The 15,534-nt window shown below is 33.7% G+C and overlaps 2 protein-coding genes across 2 annotated transcripts; one reads left to right on the top strand and one right to left on the bottom strand.

Annotated features, from left to right (window-relative positions):
• The first annotated feature begins 4,538 nt into the window (after positions 1-4,538).
• LOC125873112 (uncharacterized) lies at positions 4,539-7,553 on the top strand. Its single transcript, XM_049553989.1, has 6 exons — positions 4,539-4,677; positions 4,779-4,896; positions 5,739-6,120; positions 6,486-6,957; positions 7,042-7,097; positions 7,192-7,553. Exons 1-6 carry the CDS (start codon positions 4,641-4,643, stop codon positions 7,222-7,224), a joined length of 1,098 nt encoding a protein of 365 aa, XP_049409946.1. The 5' UTR covers positions 4,539-4,640; the 3' UTR covers positions 7,225-7,553.
• A 1,686-nt stretch (positions 7,554-9,239) lies between these two features.
• Positions 9,240-15,260, bottom strand: LOC125872226 (ubiquitin-conjugating enzyme E2 2). Its single transcript, XM_049552940.1, has 6 exons — positions 15,061-15,260; positions 12,513-12,646; positions 12,369-12,394; positions 11,736-11,825; positions 11,553-11,641; positions 9,240-9,615 (listed from the first exon to the last, which is right to left on the bottom strand). The coding sequence occupies exons 2-6, from the start codon at positions 12,635-12,637 to the stop codon at positions 9,487-9,489; spliced, it is 459 nt and encodes a 152-aa protein (XP_049408897.1). The 5' UTR covers positions 12,638-12,646; positions 15,061-15,260; the 3' UTR covers positions 9,240-9,486.
• Positions 15,261-15,534: the final 274 nt, after the last annotated feature.

The raw sequence follows: 15,534 nt of genomic DNA, 5'->3' as shown, positions 1-15,534 counted from the left end.
AACAAATAATAAAAAGAAAAAAAAACGGAAATTAAAGCATGACAACCCACAATTTATTTTTTAATTCCTTAATTTTCTCCTCCTCTCTTATTTACCTTCCATAAATATCTTTAATATAGTTACTGCTTCTCTCTCATAATTCTAATCAAAATCAAACTCTATACCTCCATTATTTTAAAAGTGCGTTCAATAGAAAATATGAATATTTTTTCAATTTTAATTCAGCATGACGGGAGATGGAATGAAATATGTATTCACCATAATAATTGCTTCGATTATAATTGTTTTAAAGTATATTTATTGGTTTATTGATTTAACTTTTTTTTATAAACATATATTATTATAGCTTTATTGATTGGTGTTTTTTGGATGGAATCTGTAAAACATAAACTATATTGTTCTCAATTGCTTTGCACTATACGTAGGTACTCATCTATAGTTAAATTATTGGTTAATTAGTGGTTTATGTAATGGTGTAGTTGATATATTTTGGATGCATATGTTTTTTAGTTTGTGGCGTATATACACCAAACCATTATGGTGTATTTTTGTGGAATTTTTATGTTATTTATCGAATTGTTCAGCCAAGTAGTGTTATTTATTTTGTATCTACCGAAAACAAAACTACCAACAAATATAAAATAAGATTTTATAAAGTTTTGTCATATGACCGTGGTTAGTTTGTTTATTGGTATTGTTTGATTAGTTTGTGGTGCAAATAATGATGTATATCAGTGTGAAGTGTACACAGATTTTTAACCCTAACATACACCATAATAATTGTAAATTATACCAAAATTTATACCAATTCTGCATAGCATTTAAACCAGTAAATCAATTTTAGCATTCTTTATCATAAATTATACCACTATAATACACAAATATAAGTTTGGATTGTTTTAGATATATTTATTGGTTTTATTTTGATTTAACTTTTTTATAAACATATATTGTTATAGCTTTATTGATTGGTGTTTTTTGGATGGAATCTGAAATATGGGGTGTAACAAGTATGTATTAGTTTTTTAATTATTTTTTTTTAGTTTGATTGCTAAAATATATAGTTCATTTTTTTATTGTTTTAAGGTTTTTTTTGTTGTTTTTGTTGCTTTATTTTTTATGTAAATAGACGTGTTACCTATGAAAAATATTGCCTAAATGAATGCTTCGTATGTTGTTTGGCACACAAATTTTAATTAATTTAATTATATAAAATGATTGGAAAATTCTTGGTTAAATTATGGTGTATATCTTGGTTTAGTTTATGTATTTCGTATTATAGTGCATTGTTAACCAAAGTTTAATCAGAATGTAAAATATTGTTCAAGATAGCAATGTTAAACTATTATGTGCACTATTTTTTTTTAATTAAGTTGATTATACTTTAAAAAAATGGTAATTTTTTGGTTATTTTGTGATGTATATATTGGTGTATGTCATATATTATATATTAGATTGAACCGTACACTAAAGCATCACCATATTTTACACCAAAGCATCACCATATTGTACACCAAAGCGTCACCATATTATATACCATATCTAATTAATTTGTAATTTAAAAAATTATAAACAAGTGGTTGTATTATGATGTTATACATTGTTGTAGGTTAGTATGTGTCTAACTATTTATCGAAATGTATCGTAGGAATGTATGTGGATTTCAAGATTGAAGGAATGATATATGACACAAACACCAAAAAGACGTTTACCAAATAGATACAATACTTTGTAATTAATTTTATTTTTTTATGAATGAAATTTTTACTAATAGTAGTGATTTTTTCATATATCTTGGTATAATTATTTATTAATTTGATGATAAATATTGATAGATAGTTGATAATATTATGGTGTAAGGCAACATATAGTTGAAATATATAACAAAAATTAATGTTATAATCATGATTTTTACTTCATGTGCGATTTAATTACTTGTTGGTGTGAGTTATTCATTGTGATTAAAAATAATTGCACACCAAACTTAATTTACAATGTACAGTATTTAATATACTTTTTAACGGTGCTTTGAGTGTGATAGTTTATAATAGGAATAAAATTTGATTATATTTTATTATAAGTTATTTAGTATAGTTACAAAAAAAAAGGGTCACCAATATAATACAAAATCTATACCATTTAATATACTCATTCCCCTTAACTAACATATATAAAATTGAAGACAGAAGTAAAATTAGATCTTCCCATAATAATTGAAATGAAACTAAAGAGAGAGAAAAAAAAACTTTTTCCAATAGTAATTATATGAAATTAATGAGAAACGTGCTTAATGATAGAGATGATACATTTTCACTCTCTAAAAATTAGCAACAAATTATAAAAAGATAATTAAAAAAGAACGTAATTGAAGGGAGAGAGAGAAAAAATTAGCATCAAAATCTAAAAAGATAATTTAAAAAAACGTAATTGAAGAGAGAGAGAAATATTTTTTTACCATAGTAATTGTATTAAGTAAGAAAGAGAAAAAAATCTTTAAGTAAAAGAAATGTATGCAATTATAATTGTGATTGATAATCTAAATGGTAAAAATAATAAACAATGAGTTCCATAATCAGCCACTAAGCCAAGAAAATAGGTATAAAAACGTGTGAAAAAATAAATAAATAAAAAAATTTTNAACTGGGAGAAACGAGAGGTGCATGAGAGGTTTTTTGTTGTTACTGATCTAGTACAAGTAAATAGAAGTGTAGGATAGAAGACTTGTGCTTGATTCCTATTTTAACAATTCAATTTAAAATGAAATATAATGCTATTCATAATTCAATGTGATATCATAGGGAGAATTTTGTATCAAGTTTTACCATCGCTGAAGTGATAAAGATAGCAAGTAAGCTTAGGCTGGGAGCAGAGCCACTGTTGTAGTTACCAGTTTGGCAAAATTCAGTTGTTCTGACTCAAATCTTTGTATTATGTACGAGTGAAGAATATGGAATTGTCACCCCAAAGTGGCCTAGTGGTTTGAACTTGAGACTTTCACGTTGGAGATCTCAAGTTTGAAACCCCTTGTCAGCAAAAGCAAGAGATTTGTCTTATGGGTCGAGCTGGTTGCACCAGACTTGCTTAGTGTGGGTTATCTCTCTTGTGTGGTTTGTGAGCTATTGCATAGGAGCGGAGTTCTACCCTTTGTGCACCGCAGGTTTCCCTTTTGTCATAAAAAAAGAAGAACATGCAAATTTCTAAGAAATCTAAGATGGGGGTGTTGTAGATCATTGTTCTAATCACTAATACAAGGTGTGTTTTGAACTTGTTCTGTCCTCACGTCATGACATACTGGTTAACTTTTACTTCTCACATTGAGCATTTCAATGTCAACAATATTTCTTTCGACCATTTAATGTTTTGAAAGAAATATTTGTATATAACCAATTTAATTTTCCAACACTCTATCATTTTAGCTATCCAAAGAAAATAAATGGAAAGTATAACAACAACAAAAATGTAAATATAATTTGGGAGTGAATGAATAGTATATACGCCTTCAAATCACAGCTTCTGCTTGAAATTAAAGTTCTAATTGTGATTTCAGTTTCACAAACAGACCCCGATTAGCGACTTGAAAGACCATTATTTGCAAATCAAGTCAAACAAATGTGCTCGAAATTCAAAAACAAGAAGAAAAAAAAACACAAAACAACATGTAATAATAAGCCAGGATCATGATAAGTTAATCATGAAAAAAATTTCGGACAGCAAGATTAAAACACATACATTCTACGCATCGTTAGTTTAAAATCATAGGATTCAAAAGTCGTTCTACTATTTTATGCTCCGTGCCAAAAATGGCAAACATCTAGAGTATATAATGTAATATACGTATAGTTTTCATTATTTCTAATATGTGGCTAAGTTTCACGAAATTTTGCTATTCTGTTTCCTAATTGTATAATTTGGTTCCTGATTGTATAAATCCAGAATTTGTATAATTCGGTTCCTAATTGTATAAATTCAGAATTTGTATATGGTTATCCTAGCTATTTGTATACGATTTATGAAAAAATCATAATAAATTACCCGTTTGTATATTGGCAAGCAAAATATACAAACACAGTTCTAAAAAATCTTAAATGTATAAATACAGAATTTGTATATGCTTAACATATTTGTATATTCACAAGTGAATTATACAAATTGTAGCTTCTATTTGTATATAACTTGTTTGTACATTTGTAATCGAAATATACAAACCGAAGCCTCTATAACACACGAAACTATAATTATTAATATAATTATCAAAACTATAGTTATAAAGCCTTAATCCTTATCATATCATGTATATTACCTTTGTTATTTCTCATTAGATTTGTGAATTTTGACCAAAAGAGCGTCGAATTCGCCAACTCAGCCCGTCAGCAATGTGCATCAACGGTAAGGAATTGTTCAAAATTTGAAAACCCAAATTGAAAGTCTGTATTGGGCCCACAAGATGGGCCCAACCCAAAGAGCCGTTCCAATATTCCCAACTTTTTTTTTTTCATTATTTCCGACTTTTGATTTGATTTTGAAGCAGTTCCTACCTTTCCCGCTCAGACGCTGAATATAAAGCAACAATTTCCTCAGTTTCCCAATCATCCATCTTCACTTACCAAATTCTCTTGTCTATTGAAACCCTAGAATTCATCATGGACGATTCTGCTAAAGATCAATCCTCTGTTTCTGGTATTCGCTCTGTTAATTTCTATGTGCTTTTTACGGCAAAATCTATGATTGATTATATATATCTGTATGTATATGTGTGTGAATGAGTTTTTCATTTGCAGCAAAGGCTAAGCAATCATCATCAGCAAAGCTTCTGCGGTATCCGTTGCGATCGACCTCTAAATCGAAGGAGGAGAAGTTGCCTCTGACTGATTCCTCCAACTCTTCTGCTTCTGCGAGGTTTTTAATCTCTGTAAATCTGCAATTTCTTCATTAAGATATCTGATATATGTATGTGCTGATTAGATTATACGTAAGATGAATTTTGGATTGAAATTGCGTTGTATGCAGATAAATAATTGAGTGGAATTTTTTTCTGGTCTTTTACTGTTTCGTTCGGGTTCAACAATTAGGATATAACTTATTATATGGTACTGATTGGAAATAGAAAAAATTCAATGAATTTGCAGATAGAACCTTCTTCCATATGAAATGAGGTGAAATCTTATTGATCCAATGATCATTGTTGGCTGTTTGACCTATTATATTATTCAGTGAGGAGTTTTCAACCTTAAATCACCTGCTTTGTGAAGCTTTCGTTTTTATGGGTTGGAAGAATTTTTTCTGACCTGTATGTGGCTTACAGAATCAGTAGATGCTTCATCTCTGAGCGAAATTTGAATGACAGTGTGTGGTTGAAATTTTTAGTTTTCTGTTTATATTGATACGGGCTATTCTCTGCTTACCTTTCATTGGATTTTGGCAAGTTATGATGTATTAACTCGCCTTTTACTTTTAGTTGTGAAGTTTTTGCATTTCATTTTAGGGACTTGAACATAAAGAGTTTCACTTCTTGTGGCCATTTTTGGTACTTGTAAGTTGTAACAAGAAATAAGTCATAATTTTTAAGAGCCACGGCCAATAACTTTCTAAACATAGTGAACTAATGAGAGCTACTTCAGACAGAGGCTGTCAAAGATGCAACTTCCTCCAAGTCTTCTTATTTTATTTCAATTGCTAAGCCTTATTAGGTGTCCCCTAATTCTGCACTAACATCAATCTCTGCTTCATTTGTCTTTCAGGGTAAGACCTGCATCAAGTGTCAGTAAGAGTGTTGCTGCTCTTCCCCTCTCTGGGAAGGAAAAATCAGCGAAGCCTCCAAGAAGGCTGTCTGTTCCCTCCAAGTCAATTGCCAGCCCTGCTTCTAGACCACTTGGCATTATAACCAAGGAACCAAAGAAAATAGGGAAACCCATTTCCGAGACTAGAGCAAAGAGATCTCCTAGTAACCAAGGAAAATCGGATACACCACAATCAAATGTTTCAAATTCCTCAAATAGAAAGAAATATGACCTTATATCCTCAGCTTCCTATTGGTTATCACAGATTAAGCTTTCTGAATCTACTGCTAAGCATTCAATTTCCCTGGGCTTTTTCAAACTTGCTTTGGAGGCTGGCTCTGAGGTATGATACTGTATCTTCTCCCACATGAATTTAAACACTTCATTGAAGAAATAGTGAGCTCATTGAAATATTACTATGACACCTTCCATTAGTTGATCTGCCTTTCAACCACAGTAAAATCTCTGAAGATTTTGTAGTGACTTAGTGCTATAGATTTCAATATTCTATTATTCTCTCGCTTCCTTCGTTTAGCAAAGACTATATTTTTAAGATTAAATTATTGATTTCAGTTAATAAGACCATTGCTCGGCTCCATTGCAATGCGGGTTACAAAATCTCAGTTTCAGAAACAACTTGGCTCTTGTAGCTGGTAAATCGAACCAATATGATCGGAAGTATTTGACTCTTTTTTGCTAACATTTCAGCCTCTTCAGCGTCTGAGAGATGAGCTGAAATCTTATGTGCAACGGCATACCCTTGTTGAACTTGAGGAGCCTGTGAAACAATTGTTTGATAGCTATAACATCCTCCAAAATTCTGAGCAGTTGCAAGTTTCCGAGACTTGTTCTCATGTGCCTAAAGATGGGTCAGGTTCATCTGATAGTGACATTCATAGCTCTTCTTCTGTCGCGAACACTGAGAGACTGCAAACCAAAGTCTTGAACAAAGACTCTACTAAAGCTGCACAAGTGAAACAACCAACCAAGCAGAAGCCTTCAAAGATTGGAAGCACTCCTAGGACCCGGAATTCTGTAAACAAAATTGCTGCAGCTGCGAAATCTATATCACCCAAAACTGGAGGTCGTACCACAAAAGAGAAACTTCAAAAACCTGTTAAGCCAGAACCAAATAAGGATAAGGTGAAAAGACAGGGAAAGATATCTGCTCAAGGAGAAGGTAGTTAAAGAGTGTACCTTTTTTGGTTAAAAATCACTCAGCTGTTTGAGTTAAAAGTTAGTTAATTGTATTTTTATTTCACAGGTCCTGTCGATGCCTGCATTTCAGAGAAAGTCCTCGAAGAAGATAAAGAAAATCTGGTAAGGGGCAAAATATGGTTTTTCATTTTGATGAGTTGTATTTCTACCTTTTTATCACATTTTGGTTGTACTGACTGCTATAAATTACTTACAGGATGCTCCACAAACAGAAGTGATTAGCACCTAAAGTTTTTGGCAGGAAGCTTTTCTTTTTAAAATCATATCAGAGGCCAAGGTGGAAGTATTTGAATCTGGAGTGTGCATTCCAATATTGGATTTGGTGTGTTTCATTTGTTTATTCTTAATTTTTAAAAGAAAAATTACCGAACCATTATACAGTTGTGTCTAGTCTGTTCGTATTGGAATTCATGCAAGACGTACAGTGTGTTCTTTTTTACTCAACAGCTTCTATGCTCTTGCAGTTGAATATTACTTGGAAGTAATTATACCTGCGGTATATACATTGTGATATGATCATCTGGATTACAGTATATTGAATCAGCTTTTGATTTAAGATCGCAGTGACATCCTTGGGGCATCTTTGATTCCTTTAGTTCGAGTTATTTTTCCTCCAAATTGTGTTTTTCATCTTTGTAACAAATAGCATGAAATCAACGGAAGGTTGTTTGAATTTGTCTGGTTCTTAATCCTACTACCCAGCATCCTCAAGTGCGGTCTAGCAGTCTAGTGCGGTGTGTTTGCATCGTTACATGCATATATCTTGGCTTCAAATTTTAACTTTGACCTCCAACTTTCATAGTGCACAAACATACACTTCAACTATCCAACTTTTAAATAAATAAACACGCAATTTTTGTAGTCAAAGAGCGTGAAATGCAAACGCTCCAATGTGTATTAGTGAGCCACTCAATGACTGCCAACTAATTAAATATTTTACACGTCGATTTTAGAAAAAAAAATCAAAATTAATTTTAATTTATATACAAGAATCAAAATTAATTCCTCCTAATCTTTTCCTTTTCTTCATCATGTTTTTTAATCCTCTTTTGTAATCCCGAAATAGCAATTCTAGTGTGTTCAGTATAATCAAGTTCACACCACCTAAAAAACTTGCATTCAACATGTTTAAGAAGAACAAATTCACTATCAAAATTAAATCTTGAGAACTAAAATTTAAACAAAAAAAAAGATGTCTTAAATGGAACCATACCCGACCATCTTCACATCCAAGAAACCAACGACCTGGATTGCTTGCAGACCAATAAATCTTCATTATAGCTCTTTTTCCACAATGACAAAAAAAATATAGAAGCCATTTGCACTAAATATGAGTAGAAATCGTTCTAAAGAGAGGAAAAAATCTTGGGTTGAAAGAGGAGGAAAAAAATGAGATTTTGATTTGGAAATATAAAGATATATATAAAAGGGATTCATTAAGGGTAGAGTTGTCATTTCAGCATTTTTTTTTACTGTTGTGGACCTTGAAAATTACTCCTAACGCGCACAAAATAAGTGCACATCACGCGTTTTGCCAACTAGGACTCGAGTGCTTATTTATTAAAAAGTTGGATAGTCAAAGTATCTGTTTGTGCACTATGAAAGTTAGAGATCAAAATTAAAATTTAAAGCCAAGTTTAGGGTCCAATATATGTATTGTGCCATATTAGTATATTACTACTTTTCTATTTGCTAGAAGAAATATCAACTCCATGGACAAGTGAATTATGTATGATTCATCTCTCCTATTGGGAAATGCAGACTGAAAAGACCACTATGACAATTATTATTTTGTTGTCATTTTCTTGCAACCTTCTCTGAACAACTTTTTTGAGAAGGTTTCTATAGATGAACATGCAAAGGATCATTGTTGATACCTACAAAATAGAACGATCCACATATCTATCGAAATCAGCTTGTTTACTTCATTAGTATATGTTGTTGTAGTACTATGACAAATTACGCCTATGATTTCCACAACACAAAATGGCCCAATAAAGTTCACAACAAAAAATAACTCTTTATCTTTCCAAAATTTAAGCCAGTATAATCATTGTGTATATATACACTTGAGTATACACAAGTGTATATATACACAAATGATGGCTACAAACGGTTACGGTTAAGGAGAGCCTTACTTTTATTAACCCCCTGGATAAAAATGTTAAAGATCCTGATCCACCAGTGTTGCTCCATTCAGATCCGCTTAGAACTACTCAAAATTTCAAGGTATAGCAAAATAAGTACATGAAAACCAATTCCCATGCGTATGGGAAGTTCCTTGCATTTCTAAACCAAAACACACATCCATATTTTACAGAAGGTTGTCAATGCAATGCAGCAAATGACAATTAGGCAATAGAACCTAACCAGAATACTAGGATCAAACAAATGAGTTCCATTAAAATAAAATTTCAATCCATAAATATAACATAGCTGAGCCATGGTGCTCTTCATCTGAGGTCTGCAAGGACATCTTTCGTCCATAGAATCAGTCAGCAGTCCAGCTCTGCTCCACAATTTCTCTCACTCTGCGATTGTACTCCCTTTTATTCTCACTGAACATCCGAGCTGCTTCCGAGTTTGCAGGTGAGTTGGGGTTTGGATCACACAGCAATGACTGCAAATAATAAGAGTGTCAGTCATTCGCAAACAAGAAACCCATAGTTTTCTTTTCTTATAAAAGTACAAAAAAAGCCATAGTTTTATTCAAGCCTTCAAATTCCTCTGCATGTACATGTCCCCAGTAGGATATGTAAACAGCTCAGCTTAACTCTCTTGACTCGCTTTACGGATAATCCATGGCCACTATCATCCTGTCTCCTTCGCATTTAACCAGTAAGGAACAGTCCAAATTAATCAACAAATTCCAAGTAGGAACTAGGATCTTTATGGGCAAATGTAGGTCTAGCAACAGCACCATTTTCTTGCTACAGTACAGCAGAGTTAACATGCTTAAAACTAAGGAGCTGAAAGCCTTAAGTCATGCTCATCACTTGAGGTTATTAAGCAATAATTGCTTGACATAAAGCTTCCCTCAAGAATCCAGCAAAGCAGGAGGATAGTATGTCTAGCTCTTACCATGTAATAACAATTTCTACTTCTGCTTGGGAATCTATGTCTTGAATTGTATACATTAAGACATAAGTCTAATACCCGTTTTACTCGGCCAAGTTCAACTTCAAACTAGTCAACATCCTAATCTACACAGATCAATCATCTCATTATTGGATGTACTCGTAATAAAACAATGTATATTCAAGCACCGACAATCTACACAATTCTATGTTTTTTCTCTTCTTTTTTGGGTGGATGGTGGGTGGTGCGAGGGAATCTTGTTAAGTCAAGCACCAGAAGTTAGGGGATTGAGTAAACATCTTCATGCAGAATATAACTTGAAGTCTTGAACCTGATCATAACTTGCACGACATTTATTTACGATCATAGTAGTGATTGACACAGATACGAGCATAATCTTGAGTTAAGGTTAACCAAACATACCGTTTCTCTCCATGATCCAGCAGCTGTAGCAATCGACAAGTAAGCCGGAACTTGCACGACTGCTAACTACCACTCTCACTCGGTACTGGGAGAATTAACACAGTTGAGTTGTCACAGCCCCTTAACTACGTATTAAAGGAAGTAAAATACACCTAGGGTTCTTCTTACAATAGCTAAGGAAGGGAAGTTGGTCTTTTTTTTGAAACTGGTATAAGGGAAGTTGGTCTCTGTTTATAGAGAAGCTTCAAGCCAATAATTAATTGGGTCCCCCACCACAATTCAATTAGATGATTAGGCTTTATATGTTTGTTTTATTTACGACTTGGGTCATGCCACTAAACTTTTCCATGTAGCAGTTGGTGTTCCTCTTCAAAGTCTCAGTTGGTTTTAAATGTCTATTACTAATCACTAAGTTTAAAGTTAAGAGAAATCAGCAAACTCTCATACTCCATGGAGCACTTCTGACCTTTCATCTTTGCCACTTATCAACTCAATATAGAGACTGGTACACTCCAGTGTAGTCAATGAAACAACCCTCTCATTCTATCTCCGCAATGCCAATTATCAATACATGGAGAGTCTACACTCCAAATTGATAACACATGGAGGGGGAAGTACTTGACCATGAGATAATATTTTATCTGATTGAGTCTTTGGACCATGACAACCTTAATAGACAATCTAGAAATAGAAACCATGCTCTAGGCAAAAATGCTTGAGAAACAACAGTCTTCTCATAGTTCCCAGACTAAAGCATTCTTTTAGCATCACTCGATGTGATTCCTTAACAATTGCTTCATCATCATAAAGAAACAGAAATGCGCAATACGAAATGCAAATGTAACTACGTAGCTTAAAACTAAAACAGCAGGAAGACAAGATGTCACAAGGATGATATCTCCAACTTTATAGAATGAGGAACAAGAAACTACTACTTTGCAACACATATTTTCATTTAATGATGCTTTCAATCATTTGATTTAACAGTAAAACTCAGGATTAAGACATGGATAACTGAAAGAATGTGACGTTAAAAAATCAATTACAGCTCTATACCTGAATGGATGTAAGTATAGCAGCAACATCATAAATTGGACTCCATTGATTCTGAAGAATATCCAAACATATACTTCCATCCGCATAAACTGGAAAAAACAAAAGGCAAATTTCAGACTTAAAATTGACTGTTCCTATCCACTGACTTAACAAATAAAAATCAAATCTTGAACTCCAACTTACTATTAGGATGAAACATTCGAGAAACAAACCGCACGGTGGGTGGCTTATTGGGGTAATCCTCAGAGAATTGAAGAGTCAACTTGAACGTACCTGATGTTCTCAAATAGTATAGTTACAACCAAACTAGTTAATTCATACCAAAACTAAGGCAATTTGAAAAAAGAAATCATATTATGTCAAAAGAAAAGGATGGCAAAGGTAACCAAAGCCACATGAAGCACTTGCTAACACCAACAACCTTAACTTTGGGCAGAGAGTACTGCACTGACAAGAGAGGACAATACAAAAGTGACATGGAAAAGCCATGACTGGAAATGCTTGGACTGGAAGATCAAAGAAAGGATTCAGGCATTTCCAAAACTAGAATATGCATCACCTCTTTGGGATGATTCATAACATTTCATCACTACTTTTTCGTTAGGCAGGAATGTCCAGGGAGGGGACGAGGGGTGAGACTCTCCAAAATGATTATTCAGAATTTCAAATCACAGAAAAGAGAGACTGAGATGATTAAAACAGAAGTGAATTGTACAGACAACAACGCATAAACAGTGGATGTGCACCAACTACAATGCTTTAAGCCAACATTCTTCTGCCACACTGCACTAATGACCAAATGCAAGGATAACTCACCACCATCCCAAGGAGTGTCATCAGGACTGCAGGTTACACCAAAACGAAGAGAAACGAGAAAGTAGATTATTCAAACCATACGAAAACAACTTCCCCCAAAAGACATAAAACACATATTTGGCGTATTTTAATTACACAACTCACCCAAATATCACGGCATTCCAAAGCATAATGTTGTTGTCTTGAGGTGCACCACTAATACCAGCAGGAGGGTCCTGCTGCAACCTCTTGAAATCCCTCATCAACCTCTTTCTAGCTGGAGTCGACATTGTAACCACCTGCAAATTCACATGGTCAAATTAATCTATCTATCTATCTATTCTACACTACCTTAAAAGCATGAACTCCCTAACTTGAATGTTAAATTACTATCATACTCTCAACTAAAAACACCCAATTTAGTATTCTTCTATATTTATAAGTTATATTTATCTATATTATATTAAAAGTAGACATGTTTTCATATTAAAGGGTTGTGACTTTTCTAATAAGGCACAATTAACACCTATTCATACTACCATTTGTTGGCTCTACATTGTGGGGTTTCCTCTCATTTTTAAACCATGAATTTTCTACTCTTCTTCTTTAAAATCTCAATTGTAATTTGCAACCGTTGGTATCACACTAGCAAAGGTTTGTGAACTCTGTTTGTCAAAAGAATCAATCTTTGCTGACAGACCCATTTACCATTTCTATGTACTTAAATTTCCAACAAAAAGGGAACATCAATAACTACTAAACACTTATAGTCATACTTCAAACACCCAAAATCTCTTTCCAACACCCATTGTTTTTCCTGTAAATTGCAGCTCTATAAAATAAAGTGGGGATGGGAAAAGGAGGTACAATCAGAGTGAAAAAACATTATTACTTTTTTGTATATTATTTCAAAAAAAAAATAAAAATTTTTGTGGCCTTGATGGCCATACTTTTTTGTATATTATTTATTTTTTAATATGTAATTTTTTATGTCCCATCATAAAATGACGTGGAATTCCACATGTAGGCAATTGTATTACACACACACTGAGAGGATGAGAAAAGGGTCTAAAAAGTAGAGTTTTGTTGAGTTTAGGTGTTCATTTGGCAAAGTAGTAAGTAGGACGGTTCAACTGACAAACGGAGCTAATTACAAGAGGCTCCCAGGTCATTCCGCCTTAATTTCATTTGTTATTTCTTCTTTATCAACTTGCTATCCTTGTAATATTTTGATTTACTCTTTTTTGAATTATTCATGGATTCAACTCAAATGGTGGTTTTTGCTTGTTCATTTTTTTTTTATGACAAGGGAAACCCGCAGTCACTACCCTTTGAGTGTGCACAGGTTANTTTGGCAAAGTAGTAAGTAGGACGGTTCAACTGACAAACGGAGCTAATTACAAGAGGCTCCCAGGTCATTCCGCCTTAATTTCATTTGTTATTTCTTCTTTATCAACTTGCTATCCTTGTAATATTTTGATTTACTCTTTTTTGAATTATCCATGGATTCAATTCAAATGGTGGTTTTTGCTTGTTCATTTTTTTTTTTTATGACAAGGGAAACCCGCAGCCGCTACTCTTTGGGTGCGCACATGTTAAATCCGCCGCTCCTATGCAATAGCTCACAAACAACATAGGAGAGGTAACCCGCACTAGGCAAGCCCGGTGCGACGAGCTCGACCCAGAAGGCAAATCTCTTGCTTTCGCTGGCAAGGGGTTTCGAACTTGAGACATCCAACATGAAAGTCCCAAGCCCAAACCACTGGGCCACCCCGAAGGGTTGGTTTTTGCTTGTTTATCCACTCACTATCATGATCCAACAATATTAGAAGAAGGTACCAAACCTTTTCTCCCCAAAGAAACCATTTCTGTGATGACGTTAGTGCTTTGCGATGACAATAAATATCAGTCCAATAGGCTAATCATTCATCAATCCGCACTTGTATTTTTCTCCTACAATTTTCATCACATTTATATCATTCTTAAATATTAATACTTATTAGCATGAGATACACGCACAATATACATATTCGAGTACTAGTTAATAAGAAAAGAGGGAAAAGGAGTAATCATCTAGGTAACAAACCCAACAAAAGAGAACTACTATTGAGCTTTTTCTGTTTGCCCTTTATTTTATTTAATGACCCGGAAAATCTGTCTAGAGCCAACCCTTTGTGCCAACCAGACACTTTGAAACTTGGGGATGATGATCCCAGCCTCTACCCTCCTCCACTTAAATACTGCACTTTAATTCGCTTGGTGCACAGTTCAAACTTATGACCTAAGTCAATTTTCAGTTCTAAACACCACGATCAAAAGTATGTAGAAGTTGTTTATATCACTCAACACAAAGTCATCCTGGTATAAATCAAGTTCTCAGTTTGATTAATTCATGATCCAATTCTAATCAGCTCACTTAAGTTACAAAGCTCAAATTCCACCTCAACAAATAACAATAATCAACTGTAGCACACGGTAATTAGGGCTCGCACATACAATTCCCCTTATATAACACTATTTACTGAAGATAAAAAGCTTCTCTCTAATTGTCCCAAAAGCACAATCGCATATAATTCTTAAACACTCTCCAAACTAAATTAGAATTATCCGATTTTAGCGGTATCGCTTTTAACAAAAAAAATCAGTTCCTATCCAGTTTCCTTGAACTCTAAAGATCCATCGGAAATTGAAGATAGAAAATCAAAGGACTTACCGATACGGAGGAAACAAGGCGGTGAGGTAGGGTTCAGAGCTAAGGTCCTGTGCTTTGTGTTCTCTCGTAGCTACCCCTGGAGTTCGCAGAGCGAAGGAGAGAGAAGGATAAAGAGAGAGCGGAATAATATATGTATAGTGTATTATTGCGTGATGAGCTTTGAGTTGGTCCCAATTTAGCCGGCCCTACGTGTACTAGTATCTCATTCGTTGTATTTGGCTTTGCATCTCAACCATGTATGGTTTTACATTTAATTGTGCGATTTGCCTCCGTGACATTAATTTCTTTAAGAAAGCGGAATATATTTATAATTTAAATTTGTGTTTTATTTACTCTGAGGGATAGAAAATTATAGACCGGCACAAATTAAGGGCAAATGATCCACCATTATGTTAAGTTATACTCTATGTCATTTGACGTGATGATATTTGATTAGATAAGAATATAAAATAATTATCTTTTTATGAGATGTAT

Source organism: Solanum stenotomum, chromosome 8 (genome assembly GCF_019186545.1).
Source record: "Solanum stenotomum isolate F172 chromosome 8, ASM1918654v1, whole genome shotgun sequence".
Classification (NCBI taxonomy): Eukaryota; Viridiplantae; Streptophyta; class Magnoliopsida; order Solanales; family Solanaceae; genus Solanum; species Solanum stenotomum.
Note: the sequence above shows the minus strand (reverse complement) of the source record. Positions and strands in the feature narration are given on the sequence as shown.

Bases quoted from the DNA above. Each gene is read 5' to 3' on its own strand.
- LOC125873112 (XM_049553989.1), top strand. From the start codon at position 4,641: ATGGACGATTCTGCTAAAGATCAATCCTCTGTTTCTG. The intron at 4,897-5,738 runs GTTTTTAATCTC...TTTGTCTTTCAG, and splicing joins AACTCTTCTGCTTCTGCGAG to GGTAAGACCTGCATCAAGTG. The intron at 6,121-6,485 runs GTATGATACTGT...CTAACATTTCAG, and splicing joins CTTTGGAGGCTGGCTCTGAG to CCTCTTCAGCGTCTGAGAGA.
- LOC125872226 (XM_049552940.1), bottom strand. From the start codon at position 12,637: ATGTCGACTCCAGCTAGAAAGAGGTTGATGAGGGATTTCAAGAGGTTG. The intron at 12,395-12,512 runs GTGAGTTGTGTA...TGTAACCTGCAG, and splicing joins TGGAATGCCGTGATATTTGG to TCCTGATGACACTCCTTGGG. The intron at 9,616-11,552 runs GTATAGAGCTGT...TATTATTTGCAG, and splicing joins CTATACTTACATCCATTCAG to TCATTGCTGTGTGATCCAAA.